Source organism: Patagioenas fasciata, chromosome 16 (assembly GCF_037038585.1).
Source record: "Patagioenas fasciata isolate bPatFas1 chromosome 16, bPatFas1.hap1, whole genome shotgun sequence".
Classification (NCBI taxonomy): Eukaryota; Metazoa; Chordata; class Aves; order Columbiformes; family Columbidae; genus Patagioenas; species Patagioenas fasciata.
Window position 1 is genome coordinate 4,475,624 of NC_092535.1, and position 14,877 is coordinate 4,490,500.

The 14,877-nt window shown below is 49.4% G+C and overlaps 1 protein-coding gene across 8 annotated transcripts in view; it reads right to left on the reverse strand.

Moving 5' to 3' along the window:
- The window catches only part of ZHX3 (zinc fingers and homeoboxes 3), a 45,034-nt gene that overhangs the window by 6,246 nt on the left and 23,911 nt on the right, over positions 1–14,877 (reverse strand). For 7 of the 8 annotated variants that reach the window (XM_065849800.2, XM_071815700.1, XM_071815698.1 and 4 more), the window contains one exon: positions 656–3,579. In XM_065849800.2, the coding sequence (XP_065705872.1) occupies positions 656–3,419 (2,764 nt within the window). In that variant the 5' untranslated portion in view covers positions 3,420–3,579. Of the gene's footprint in view, positions 1–655; positions 3,580–10,246; positions 10,452–14,877 lie in introns of those variants that run through there. The other variant, XM_071815702.1, reaches the window with a different exon arrangement.

Consider the following 14,877-nt stretch of genomic DNA (forward strand, 5'->3'; position numbering starts at 1 on the left):
AGGATGCTCACACATCTGGAGAGCTGGCAGTCGGGGAGGGAAGCGAGGAGGCTTTTGCCTGTGCAGGCAGGGGTTACGGCTGCTGCCCAAGGCCAAGGGGAGGCACGGAGGGAGCCAGTGGTACAAGGGCAGCAGCCAGGCCCCTTCCTTCCCAAATACCCTTCCCCTTCATGAATAAACACTTTTAAGATTCAGTTGGACAGGGTGCTGGGTTGTGTTGTCTAGACCGTGTTTTTGCCAAGAAAGGTTGGACCAGATGACCCTTGTGGTCTCTCCCAACCTGGTATTCTATGATTCTATGAAACCCAAGGGCGACCTTACCCCAGGGCAGGTAAAGGGACCAGACACTCCCACTGGTTTTTCTTAGGTCTAAAATAAAGCCAGGATTTGGCTTCAGAATGGAGCCAGTGTCCAGTGACCAAAGCAGGCATGGGCAGGCAGGCACCTGCACTAATGGCATCCCACCAGACCCTCCTCATCCTCAAATCACAGAGCAGTTTGGGTTGGAAGGGACACTTCTCTTTCCCAGGGGTGTCCTCAGTTAAAATCAAAACAGCAGGACCAGACACCTAAAGCCTCAGTTTCCCAAATGGGAAACACTCAGTGCCCCAAACCCCTCCTGCCGAGCCAGCCCTGCCCGAGGCGGTGCCCTTACCGAGTCGCATGGCGGGCAGTGGGCCAGGGGTATCGGGGGTCCCGGCGCTGCCTTCCTGGCCGCCCGGCTCGCTGCTCTCCAACGCCTCCGAGCCGGCCTCGCACGGCTCTTTCCGAGTCCCCGCCGCCTGTCCAGCGCAGCCCTCCTCGGGGCCGGTGCCCCTGCTCTCCTCCTCCACCTTCACCGCAAACCACACCTTGAGCTGCTGGGCGCTGAGCTGCGAGCGCTCACACAGATCGGGCACGTCCTCCTCCCGCAGCCCCTTCTGCTTCTCGTAGTAATCCTCCAGCACCTCCCGGCTGGCCGGGCTGACCTCCACCAGCCCCGGGGGGAATACCCCCCGCCTGTAGTTCTCATACCACTTCAGCTGTCCGTTCTTGTAGCCGTATCGGCTGTCCCCAAACCAGCGGATGACCTCGGCCCGCGGCAGGCCCGTCTGGGAAACAATGGCGTCGTACTCCTGGTTCGTGGGCCGCTGGGTCTGCACGAACATTTGCTTCAGCAGATGCCGCTGCTGGGCCGTCTTTTTGAAGTTCAGTTTGGTTTTCGGAGGGCTGGGCGGTTGGCTGGAGCTGCCGTCCCCTTTCTCGTTTCCGCCAGCACCTGGTAATTCATTTTTGCCATTGGACTCAGTCACTCGCAAGTTTTTCAGGTTGATTTTGATGGGACTCACTTTCCGCTCCGCCGAGTTCGGGTTGTTGCCGGAGGCGTCAACTGAGCCGTTTTCACTCGCAGCCCTCAGCTCATCAGAAGAGTCCTCTCCTTCCCCGCCATCATTTTCCGCCTCCTCCTCCTGCCGAGCCACCTCCTCCACTTTCTTATTCTCCTCTGCCACCTTCTTCTTCCTCCTCTCCGAGAACCAGCTATCGATCTCTCTCCGCGTCATCTTTGTTTCCCCCCTCAGGCGGTTCACCTCTTCCTCTGCAGGAAGGGGATTTTGGGCAAAGCTGCTCTCCAGAGCCTTCAGCTGCTCTGGCGCCCGCTCTTTGTACTTGGTGGGTGTGAAGTCGGGTGCCTGGTGCCAGGATTGACGCCGCGGCGGGGGGTGAGGAGCTGGTGCGGCCGCCGCCGCCGCCGGGCTCAGCTCAGCTCCTCGGGGCGAGACGTCGAAGGTTATTTCGGGCAGAGAATCCAGAGCGCTGTCTCCAGGGAAGACGGCCCGGCCGCCTCTCACGTTCCTGTAGTGGTACCTCCTGTCGCTGAACCATTTCCGGATCTCCTTGGTGGAAAGGCCGGTGATTTTTGTCAGTCGCTCGACTTCAGCCTGGCCAGGGAACTGGTTTCTGCAGAAGCTGCCTTTCAAAGCCGAGAGCTGCTCGTGGGACTTCTTGTTTTTGTACACGTTGGGATCCAGGAAGGTCTGCGAGGAGATGGCGGGGCAGGCGGTGAGTAGGGGTTGGCCGCTGTTGACCACCTTCACCCCCGCGGTGTTGCTGGAGCTCACCGTGCCGTGCTGCGGTGCCGGCGGGGGCTTGGGGACAGAAGTCACCGCCAAGGTGAAGGAGGAGTTGGTGCCCTTCAACCCGTTGGCCATGATGGGCTGCGTGACCAGCAGCCCCCCTGTCCCCTCCGGCTGCCCCACCACATGGCCCGGTAAAGTTGCCTGAATAAGATGTGGGACGGTCCCGGGATTTGCAACCAGGGGGGTGTTCAAAACTGTAATGGTGGGTTGTGGCACCGACTGAATAACAGTGTTGAACATCTTCTTCCTGGCATCTTCGATCTCCTCTGGTGACCAGCTGATGCCCTGCTTCAACCTCTGGGCAGTGAACCAGATCTTCAGCTGCTCCTCTGGGTACTTCGTCACCACGGTCAAGTAGCAGAGCTCGGCTTTTGTAGGGTAAGGGAACTTGTGGAAAGAGTTTTTGAGGAAGCTGTTGGAGTCCATGGTGGCGTTGTACGTTGGAATGCTGCTCAGGGGAATCATCACCTTGGGAAGGGACTTGGACGTAGGTAGTTGCTGATGCAACGGGGGCTGTTGCTGCAGTGACACAAGTTGTGCAACCCCCGCCTGCAGAACAGGCACGTTTCCTATGATGGAGCCATTCACTATATGAGATGATTTTGCTGAACTTGCAGTGGGCTGGCTGACCGGCACAGACCCATTTGGGAACGGATGCTCTCCGTCTTTCACCTCTGGTTCACCACCCAACTGACTTGACACATTCTCCTTCAGCGTGTGGATTTTTTTGGCCTCTGGTTTACCTTTCATTATCTTCATGATGGGGGTTTTGGTAATGATAATTTCAGACTGGCCATCCACCCCTTCCTCAGGGACCTCTCCCGGCAGGTCATGGCTGCTGGCGGCCTCACAGAGACTTTGCTCCACAGTTGTATGATTGTCCTGCTTAGCCACCCTCCAGATGAAGCTCGTTTCACCAGCGTGCGACTCTGCATTGTGGTGCGAGAGCCCTTCGTGGCTTTTTGTCAGGAAGTTGCACGCAACACACACAAACGCAGGGTCTTTGCTAAAGTCTAAGTGCTCAGAGTCCAGGTGCCCAAAGAAGTGATGAATGTCTTGAGATCCAAAGTCACAAGACTTGCAGATATAAGTGTCGCCATCGGCAATGCCACGGTGCCCGTTAGACAAAGCTCCGCTATTACTGCTACTGGCACCAGCATCACCAGCTGCTGGCCCTTCCACAGGAGCATCTTGTTGTGTTCCTTCACGATCACCTTCTCCAGCATCCAGTTCAGTCTCCTGAAGCACCAGTGTTTTTACTGGTATCATGCAGGGAGTCGTGGATTTTCTTTTGCTAGCCATCACTTCAGTTGATCCAGATTATTATTTTTCTTTCATTTAAATGAAATTCAAACTTAAAAAGCGCTATTGCAAGTGCTCTGTGGTCTAGATTCCGGCAAATTCATGATGTTCCAACGAGTTGTTGTCAAATGTTGACAAACGCCTATATTTGCCACTGAACCTGAGGACAAAGAGAGGGAGGCGAGGTTAGTTCCTCTGGCATTAGACAAAGCACAACTGTCCCGATATTTAACTGTTTCACTCAATAAATCATTTTCAGCCTCTTTCACTGGAAAAATTTAACTTGACCTTGGATTAACCGCATTTTCACACATACAATCTGTGAATTACCTGTTTTAAAAAAGCAAACACACAAACATACCTCTTTTACAGCCCACATCAAACTCTCATTTGAGGAGGTAAAATGCTGAAATTTCCCCTGTCCCTGCCCTACCCAGGACCCATCACCGGTATTTCGGCAGGGAGCGCACGCAGGAGGTGATACCAAGCAGGATATACCCAATAAAAAATCAACCCGCTCCCCACAGAACGTTTCAATTTCTTCAAAATCAGCATTTTCTAACCACCCCGTTGGGAAGTTTCTCAGCAGCTCAAAGCAGAGACGCCCGGAGCTCTGCCGTAGGGAGCAAGAAGTCTGCAGCCAGCTCCATGTATTTTAGCCCCCCTCATTCAGCAAGCCTGCAAAGCATTTGTGAGATCCCCTCCCCACCCTGTGCACACTTCATTACTGTTTTAACAGCATCTGTTGAGTCTTCGGCTGGAGCTGCAAGAGAAGGTAAGGCCCCCAAACTCAAGGGCAGCATCACACACATGTTCCTGGCTCCCAGCCCTCCCCTCCCACCACCTTTGCAGCTTTTGGCATTCACACAACTCAGTGCGCTGGGGCTATTTACTAAGAAAGTGTAATTTCTCTGCAACACAAGCCCATTTGGCTGGGCTTGGCGTGGTCAGACATCTGTCACATTGAAAAAAAAATAAAAGGAAAAAAAAAAAAAAGAAAAAAGTAAAGAAATCATTTTTTTCTCTCTCTTATTTTTTCTCCTCTGAAGCTGAAGCAGTGCCTGAACTGTTCCTGCTAGCACAAGGCCAGGGCATCGGCCACAACCTTATTCCTGGCCTGATGTGGCTTCACCATCTGCACAGCGGATGCTCCGTGCCCGAGATCACGACCCGGGGGCAGGAACGCTGTCCCTGTAGCTGGCACCGCAGTCACTCGCCTGGTGACGGGTCCGGATGACAGGGAAGGGAGCACATCTGTGGAAGCAACATCTCTGCCTTAACCCCTGTCAACCTTTCATGCAACAACTCTGCTTTTTTTCCTTTAAACACATGGATAAAATGGTATTTTTCCAGACTGCAAGGTCACTTGGAAGCATATGGACACACTGATTCATCTTACAAAGACTGCGTGCCAGGTTTTCCTGTGATTTACAGTAACAGCAATGGAGATTTATAAAAAACACTCATAAAAACTTGAACTAAAAGAAAAGACCAACTCACCATCCTACCAGATGACTCAGAGAGGTAACTCCTATCAGTTACAGCAGTTGTGCACCAGTAGCTTTCTCATATCAGATATTCTGAGCTGATATCATGCACTGAGAAATGCAGATCGGGTAAATGACTTTGTGGTGCTTATGCAATACCTCCTCTGCCTATTTTTGCTTTTAGAGCAGAGGAATGAAAGGTCCTAATGCAAAAAAATAAATCGAAGTACAATTTGACCTCTCTAACTTCATTGAAAATTTAAAAAAGAAATTGTTCTGGAAAAAATTATGTCAGCTTCCAAACAGGAGAGCCTGGATGGCCAACTGTGGCCTCAGCAGCTCTCAGGCACTGTCTAAGAGACTGATGGGAAAACGTAACTTCCCGTTAATGTGGGCTGATCGGAGATTACAAAACAGTCCTGTAAATAGCGTTAGTCATCACCGAACTTGGCATCAGAAAAGACTGTTTGCTATGCTAAAGCTTTGTGAAAGGCTAGAAATTATAACTTAAAAAAAAAAAAGTCTATAAATAAGGTATTAAAGCTGTGCTCTGGATTCAGATGGTGCGAACTGCACACTCTCAATACCTGCTTTGTGCCGCTCTCAACCCACCTTTTCGTGGTTTTCCTCTGCAGTGGGCCAGAAAGTTATTCATTAGCATTAGCAAGTCGAATACTTGGATGACTATGAATGGGCTCTGCTATTCAGTGGGGAACAGCATCCATTTGACACCAATTCCAAGATCCTCATTTTTGACGCTAAGTTAAATATTACACAATCTAGCAGGGTACGATGACCTTTCCAAGCCGAGTCAATTAGGAAAAAAACCACTAAGACCAGCCTGAAGGCTACAAAATACAACTTTAAAGGCTGAAAGGAGTTTCATGTCAGGCAAGCAACAGTAAAAGTGAATTCTGATTTAATTTTATCCCGCAGCTCTAACACAGGCCAGGGAGAAATTGCTGGGCCCTCTGCAGGCTTTTTCCTTTCCAGCATAGTCCTGGTAGAGATCCAGTTCCAGAGTCTCCACCACGGGGACAGCTCGAGTCCCAGACGATCTTACCTAGGGTTTATGGAGTCGCCAGATATCAAAAGGATGATTTTTATCTGTCAACAGAGTACATTTGATACTGAGCAACAGAGATACACAAAGACCCCCATTGTGCCACATTAACAGAGTGCCTCTCCCGAGCACGCTGTCACTGTTATTTTGGGTAAATGTGAGTGGCCTGACCCACCTACAGAGAACCTAAAAGCTCTGCATTTCATTTACCAGCACATTTGCATCAAGCTCCACGCTCCCTCCAACAACTTTCGTTAAAAATGCAATCAAAGCAGCTCCAGCCGCCGCAGCTCTCCTGCCGAGGCTCTGATATTAATGCCACCTGAGAACACAGATTGCAAATTTAACTGGAAGTGAATCACAGTGCAAATTTACTGGGAAGAAAAAAAATTAATCAAGTGTATTGTTTGTCCATTTCATTTCCATGGAACAGTTGCATAACCACATGTTCAGAGCATGTTTTATTCACTGTTCACCTTCTGGAATGCACTAATACTTTAATACAGCACTAATATATAATAGAATGGATAATTCACCGATTTCTCTGTCATTGAAGTAAGCGAGGCTGTTTTAATGGATAGGGTAAATTAATGGCAGAAAAATTAATCCATTAAAAATCACCCTTACAACAGAGCTCAGTGTAACACCACTGCAAATGTCTCAGATCAATTTATACAGCCATAACTTTGTTTCCTATGTATTATTTTATGATGAACTGGAGCAAAGAGACATTAGCTGAACGGAATAGCTACTTGGCAGCCAGGAAGACGAAGGGATTGCACTTAAATTCCTTGTTCCTATTTAAGTTCTACTTGCTAATTTAACCGTGAGGTACCAGAGCAGGCAGGTCAAGTGACCCGTGCACCTAAACCTGCCACTGCTGTTGGAAATGGGAGGAAAAACTGACCTAAAGCAGAGTCTAACCAATTCAGTCTCAGAAGAAATCAATGCGGGAAGGACAAGCAGCACAGAGGCTCCTTCGGGCAGGTGGGATCCCAGCCCAGCACACGGCTGGGAGTACATTTGTCTCATATCTAAAGCATCAGGAATCGACCTTGTGGATGATGTGTGTTTAGTGACATGACAGCAGAGCTGCGATTTAAACTACCCCCAGTGATTCAGAAAAGAATAATAGCAGAGGAAGATGGAAACTGTGAAATCTGGGGGTCCCAATCTAAGAAAACAACACAGCATTTCTGCTAGAGACAGCCAAAAAGCTCCAACGGTGCTTTGAGCGTCCCCCTCCCGTCCCCATCTGCAGGTCCAGGTAGACGTCACCAACCCTCTGCAGAACGGCTTTGCCTCTGCTGAGGAAAACAATGCCGAGACCGGTCAAAGTGAGCTTAGCAATTTCAGAAAATTTACTTCTGCAGAGATTAACAAAGGGAGGTTTCGAAATCTGCACTGCTGAGTCTGAACTTTCAGCTTTTTCCAGCTTGGCTGGATGTAACTGGTTTGGTTTTAAATGTTTCAGTGAATTAATGAGTTAGGTTGTTAATGCAAAACATTCACTCCGCGCAGCGCCAAGGTCCCCAGTTAGAAGATTAATTTTTGCGACCTTTTGCAAACCTCGCCTAGAAACGACCACCAGAAAACCCACCAGGCAGCATCACCGGCCAGCAGCACCCAGCCGGGCACAGCAGCTCCGGTCCCACCGCCCGGGGAAGGGGACACGGGACAGTCACCCATCCCTGCACCCATCCCCGGGGTGCCCAACGCTCACATGGGGAACAAGGCTCCACATGGACACGCAGGATGGCTGCGTACTCTGCTGTGGGCTCCGGTGTTTGATGCAGCTCTGCCAAAGAGTAAATACTCAGCTTAAAAAATAAATAATTTTTTTTTAAAAATCAACACCGAAATAGAAGCAAAATAACAGTTTTCTCAACACTTTCAGTGCCTGCTAGGCAGGCAGACACACTCCCCAGGTCAGGGACAAAGTTGATGTTTCTGTCTCATACGAAGTCAAGCACAATACTGGCATTTTAAATAATAGTGGCTTGTTTTTAAACTCTGCAGGCCCTGGCTGATAGCATAATGGGGGGGGGGGGGGCAGGGTGGAGAGAAAATCAAAGGAGGGAAAAAATGTTGATGTTTGAGAGTTTTTGTCTCTCCCCTTTAGGCTCTACCTCCAGCCAGGCCCAGGAGATACACACCTGTCTGGTCCACAGATGACTTCCCGACTCCTCACTGGTAATTAGCAAGTAAACGCCAGTAAAAATCCCCAATGAGCGGGTGCTTTCTGCAGCACCGAGATCCAGGAGCTGATCCACCTGCCCCCTTCCCACAGCCAAGCACCCCAGAAGGAAACCCCACCGCGTTTTGCAGCAGGGTCCCTGCAGCACAGCAGACGTCCAGTTGGGTGTCAGCACACTGGCCTGGACTGGGTGCATCTATCTGGGTGCTGGAGAGAGGAAGGCTGGAGACTCCGCACTCTCCAGAGCCAGGTGGGAAGGGGCAAGGGCTCATTCCACAGGCAGAGGCTGCCCCACAACACCTCCCATCTGGGTTTTATCTCCATAGATTTGGAGTCACAGGGTAACAAAGGGTGGGGAGAGAGCACGCAGCAGCATCGCCACCGGGTTTCGAGAACACAGGGACAGGAACGGGGCAGTTAGCACTATTCCATCTGGGGACACACTACCTGGAAGAGTGCATTCCAGCAACCCGGCAGAGACCTCTTCAGGCTACATCCCTGTGGTTCAACAGGGACAGACACAAAGTGAACAGCTCATGTCTCCACAGCAAATCCCAGCCTCGCAGGTATGGATAGAACCTCTCTTTAGATGCACTAGCACAGTTCTCTAACAGGGAAAGCAAGATTTGGCAGGGTCAAGCTCCTCTGTCCCCGCTCTGTGTCTGTGTGTCCCCGTTAGCTGCAGTCCTGCATCCTCCCTGGGTATCTTTGCAAAGCCTGCAGCTGGAAGGGAAGTCATGGGATGGGATTGTCTCCAGCAGTCTAAAAATACCAGCAGCAGAGCATCACCCAGGCTCCCAGCAAGGAGCGAGCACCTCCACACCGTGCCCTCGCCTAGGACACCTGCACCCCGAGCCTGCTCCGTAACCCAGACTGAGGTTGTGACAATTCTTTTGGGGTTTCACCCCATACTGGACTGCAAGCTCCCACAAATGAACAGTTAATGAGATTTTCCCCCTCCAGAGCAGATCACTACCACACTGTGACTGCAGGTGTTCGAAATCCAGGTGTTCCCAACAAGAGCAGGGAAAGCAACCAGCAACAAAATAACTGAAACCTGAGAGAGGCCACGCAGGCAAAAAAAGCTTCTTTGCATCTTATTATTTTGCACTGCACAAATGTACAAACACACGCACAAATTTCAGCAGTTTTGACCTCCAAGCAGCATCACATAGTCAACATTTGTACTAAGGAACAATTTCTCTTTATGTTGACTGGTCAGGGTGCTTTGGAGCTTAAGCCTGGCTTTGAAAACGCGGGTACACTCTAAAGGCAGTGGAAGCCGGTTGACCGAACAATCGTATTCATTCTCCGTTACTTGGCAGGCCTAGACTAGAAAAGCATCTTTTCCATTTAGGCTAGTTAAACAGAGCTATTCATTAAAATTTCGCCCTTCTACAAACTGCTGTACTTCTCCATTTAAAATCTGCCTTTAAGAGAAGACCTCTCTCCTCTGCGCCACAAAGCTCCTCGTGGCCCCGTTTCAAGTCATCACCCATTTATGAGCTGCGTTTTGGGATTGCTCTCGTGCTTCCATAACAGCGGCAACTGGCCTTTGCTGCCGTTACCTGGGTAGAGCTGGCTTGCTGCCTTCGTGCTCAGGGACTAACAGTCATTATCCCCGCTTTTTGCTTTTGCAGACAAGCACACAACCAAGCAAGATGGAAGGCTAGAAAGGGGTGGTTGAAACCGAACGCGATTAGAGTATAAAAATAGGTCACTAGGATAATATAACCTTTAGACTACTGGCAATGTGCCCCCCTCAGAGACAAGCCCGAGTGCTATATTTCAGGAAAATGTCAGGAATTAAAAAAAAACAAAAGCAACACACATCAAACCAAACCCAGTGACGGTCCCTCGGAGCTTTGCGTGCTTCTGTTTGAACATCACTAACATTAATTCACTCACTCCTTTTCCTCTGCCCTCATTCATTTGATTGAGCACAAAATAAGTGTTATGCAATCGTATCATTAACATCTTCCAAAAAAAAAAATCTTTTGGCATCGAGGTTTCATTACAGATTTGCTCCCAGTTACACTATTTTAGCAGGGTTCACAGTCCCTGCATCCCAGGGACCCACCTCCACAGCTTCAATCCTCACATTTTGTCCATGTTGCAAAACATTCCTGGCGTTCCCACAAAGGAAAAGCTCCAGCAGACAGATAATCACCTCTCGACAGAGCCAGCTCCGAGGTTTACACGACCAGCAGGGGACACCAGGCAGCATTCAGGGAGCTCCAAGAAGTCCCTCAGCTCATCGGTATCTGGGTCTCCCATCACCTCGCACTCACCTGGCGAATACCAGTGGGTCCATCTGTGCCTGAACGGGACAGTATGAGAACACCAGTCACGTTTATAAATGCACAGAGCTCCAATTTCAGCCCCTTGTGCTTTCTCTAGGGTGTCAGGGATCTGTCTGTGATTGCAGCTCAGTCAGAGGCACCTCAAACGGCCCGCACGGGTCAGTAATGTTCTGCCACCCCGAGTCTGGACTCACTGCACACCTTGTGATCCCACACTTAGAGCTTATTATCAGGCATCACCCTCTAGGCAGGGCAAGGGCAGCTTTAGCAGATGCAGCCCTATAGAATGCATATGAAAAGGAGTAGGTTACACCTAAAATTTACTTGCATTTTTATTTCTGAAATTGCTGAACTGGTTCCAAACCAAAAAACTATCGGGGAGCTCAGAGTAAAGACTCCTGGTTCCCAAAGCGAAATGAGAACCAGAGTTAGATTTTGGTCCATGTTACATTTCAGACAAGGGTACTGGAGTCTTTTAAATCAGCAGGAAACACTCGGCCAAGCTGGCGAGGAGCTCACACCCCATGGCAGGAGCCCACGGAGCGCAGAGCCCGCTGTGCTCCCAGCGCCGCTGCAGCTGCACAGGCCCATTTTGGGGGAAGCCTCCGAGCCCGTGTTTCTGAAGCACTTGTGCTCACAACCCCACTTGCAGGTTTGCGCATCCACCTCCATATAGCCTCCTATTCTGGGGCCATCACCCCAAATTCAGGCACCACAACTCCAGATGCTAGCACCAAATGTGTTGTTAAAAGCAAGTCAGTGTTGGCTTTTATAGCATCACCAAAATGATCCCGCTGTAAAAATGCAAAGCCAAAAACCTGCTAGAGGGTCACACCATTTTCTCACTGAGCATCCAAATCCCTTATGCAACGAAGAAACACTTGCTGAAGACAGGCTGATCACCAGTTAACAACCAGCCACGTAAGGACAGACCTGCAGCAATTCCAGGGAAATAAAGAGTGTCCAGAGCTTTAAAACAAGATGTGGGTAGAAAGGACTAAACCAAGCTACTAAACAGCACCAGACAGCAAGCACAGGGTGCCGGAGCCCATCTGCAGCACAGGCTGAAGACGATTAGAGTGCTGCAGCCCTTCCCAGCTGAGCATTTTTGGATTACTTCATCCACCGTGCCCTTTTGCAATATGTTAGCTTTGAATGCTGCGTTACGTTCTGGCTCAGCATCAGCTCCCATTCCCCAACTTACAGCTGCTATAACCAAAAAGACAACTGCAAAGCACTTCGTCTGAAAGCGAGGAAACGGGGTTTGGCAGAGCAGGATCATGGATTTTTTAATTCTTTTTCTCCCCCGTGGATCCTGCTTCAGAGTCGTCCTTTCAGACCTTGAGCGCAGCCGATGGCTTTTGCAGCGTACTGAGTCCGCTGGTTTATGGCAATGTTTTTCTGCTCACTGAACTGGCTCATTCTTTCAGCAGAACAAACTGTTCCACGTTGAGGCAGGAGTTGGCTGTGTTTTAACAAAGGATTTTTCCCTTCTGACAGTGTTTTGCAAAAGACCCAAAAAAAGGAGTTTGGAGCCAAGTTACAAAAGGTCAGGAGAGGCGAGTCAAGCACTGGGTGTAGTTCCTGTATGTCACAGCCAGGCAAGGAAATGGGTGGGGAGAAGAGGAATGGCATTTCAAGCTGCAATAATACATATAAAGTGATATTCACGAGGAACGGGCTTTTGAATGAGGATGGCAAGTATGCAGGCACTATAATTTTTGCTTTACAAGAGCAGGCTTGTTGGGTAGGTTGAGGTCTCCGCAATCATTTATCCACATGAAGTATACATCTGAGAGAGTTTAAGTAGCACTAGTAGCAAGAAAAAGGCAGTTTTATTTGCTTTCCCTCCTCAAGCTGATTTCAAGGAGCTACCGTACTCTCATCTCCCGTCAGCCAAATGAATATTCAAGAGGCTTTTGCCAAGCGAACACCAGTTGCTCACCAGCACAATGCTGGGGGATGGAAATACTGGGCTGAGACCTGCATGGGATGGCCACCTTGTCTCCCCAGCTCTGCTCTAGCATCCCAACAGTTTTTAATGTGGGGCACGGTTGTTCTGCAGAGGTTTGCTGGTGCCATGGCCGCTCTGCCTGCTCCTCTGCTGGCCACGCAGAGGACAACACTTCTCGAGCAGAGCTGCTGCAGGGAGGATGAGCATCCACTAGTGAGCATCCACTTGGAGACATCAACACCAGGCTGTACAGGGCTCTGAGCAACCTGGTCTGGGTGAAGATGTCCCTGCCCATGGCAGGGGCTGGACTAGATGAGCTTTGAAGGTCCCTTCCAACTCAAACCATTCTATGATTCTATGTGTGTGAAGAAGGACCCAGAACACAGCCCTCCCGAAGCAGCTGACAACAGAACTGAACTTTCCCAAAGACTGGGACCACAAATGTTTTTGGTGTTGGATGGACAGGTTTTTGGTGCTGGATGGACAGGTTTCTGGTGAGGCCCCACTCCCCAATCAGCAGCAGCAGCTGGCATGGCCAGGGCCTTTCTGTGCTGTGCAAGAAAGGCAAACCAAGATGACCAACTCAGACCTCGCAGATGTTGGAAACAGGGGAGCCAAGGGGATCTGCAACAGTTGACAGTATGTCATGCCTAATGCTCAAGCTTTTCCAGGCCTCGGAGGATCCCTGAATATAAAGAAACCACCCGTCACTGGAACACAGCCACTTTTGTGGCTGGAAGGGGCAGATGTTCGGCTCCATACAACAATGCAACACAACAGTTGAGACTGTAAGTGAAGAATGCTGCATCCACTTAAAACTGAAGAGGGAAATTAGGGACACCGTTTAATTCTAGAACTACCATTCAGTCCTGATGCTCAGGGTTCACATACCTACCGCGCAAGAGTGGCACAGGGTTTTTCTTCCATCACCTTAAATAGGCAATACCCTGGCCTAAAGTGTTGAACCACCCGAACTTCAGAAGCTTATGGTCAGACTCGCGAGTGTTCAGCTTCTTCCATTGGAACACCATTTTCCAAAAAAGTCCAGCTGCTTTTTAGTACCTACATAAGGCACAGGTTTCCAGAAGTCGCCACTTTTCACTAGTTCCTGCTGGCACAGAGCAAGGCAGATCATTAAGATCACTAAGCAAACCCTTTGCTGAGATATTCATGATGAGAAGCCAACCTTCCGAAGCCCTCCTGACACTAGGTGCTCCACCACTCCGTTGCCCAGAAGAGCAGATATGGAAAACTACATCGTTCCTACCACCAAACCCACATCTACTGATCTCTAAGATCTCACAGAGGACAACCTTCTCCCTTGCTCTAAAATACCATTTATTTTAGGATTGCTAGTAAGAGAAAAATGGATTTTGGATTTCATTTGAGATCCCCGTGGGTAAGATCCAGGCATCCGAATCGCGCACCTGCCAGCCAAACGCAATCCTCGTCATCCGCTCTCTGGTTTGAAAACTGAATTTGTTCAAAACTATAAGTCAAGCCACCCTGGACAGTACACAGAGATACAGAACGAAGTCCAAGGGTTATTTGTGATACGAACTGCGCTTGTCAGGACTCTTCCTCCAGCTGTTCAGCGACACTTGGAATGGATCGTCATTACTGGAGAGTCAATTATTTTTTTAGCTGAAAACTCACCATCCTCTGTAGGTCAGCTGTGAGCTGAAAGCATCCCAGTTATTTACTGCTGGAAGCTAAAGGAATTTCCTTACTCTCAAAAGACAGACATTTAACATTAGTTTCAAGTACAGTTGTGATAAACAAATCATGTTCTCCTCCTCTCCCTCTCCTGTTTTTTTGTTTGCTTTTTAAACAGTGCCTGCTGGCCTAATCAGCCTTTTTCCTCAGCTGCCCTCTGCAACGCCAGGATGCAGGAGAACCATAGACATCTCCTGAGAGAAAACAGCAAAGCCAGACCCTGCTTTCAGAGCTCTCCCTGTGACACTTGATTCCCCAGGGACCTCAATTTTCAAACACCATTAAAGAAAAGGAATCACCATGTATTTGGCTTTTGTGTTCCCTTTCCCGGGAAGAGCAGAATGTCAGGAGATGGGTTATTATGTTCCTACGGGGGACGCAGGCTCAGGATTTCATCTCTGTGCCGATGGGCTGCAGAGCCTCTCGCTGGCTGGAAGAGCAGCTCACCAGCCCTGGAAACAGCTTTTGGCAGAAAACAGGAAGAAAAAAGGTGTTTTTAAATGGTATGGTGGCCCAAGGAAAGAGTTGTGGTTTTCAGACTCGGGTCTCCTGCAAGCCTTTATTCAAAATATTGATGTACTCTTTAATTTGTGGATGGCAAAGGCTTGATACAAGATTAGTTTTAAAAATTTCGGCATGCTGGGAGAATTGTTTCCTTGCCATGCGTGAGTCTGCCCATGATCTGCCAGCAATTACCAGCCCTCCGCTCTGTATTCAAAGCTCTATACAGTGGAGCTG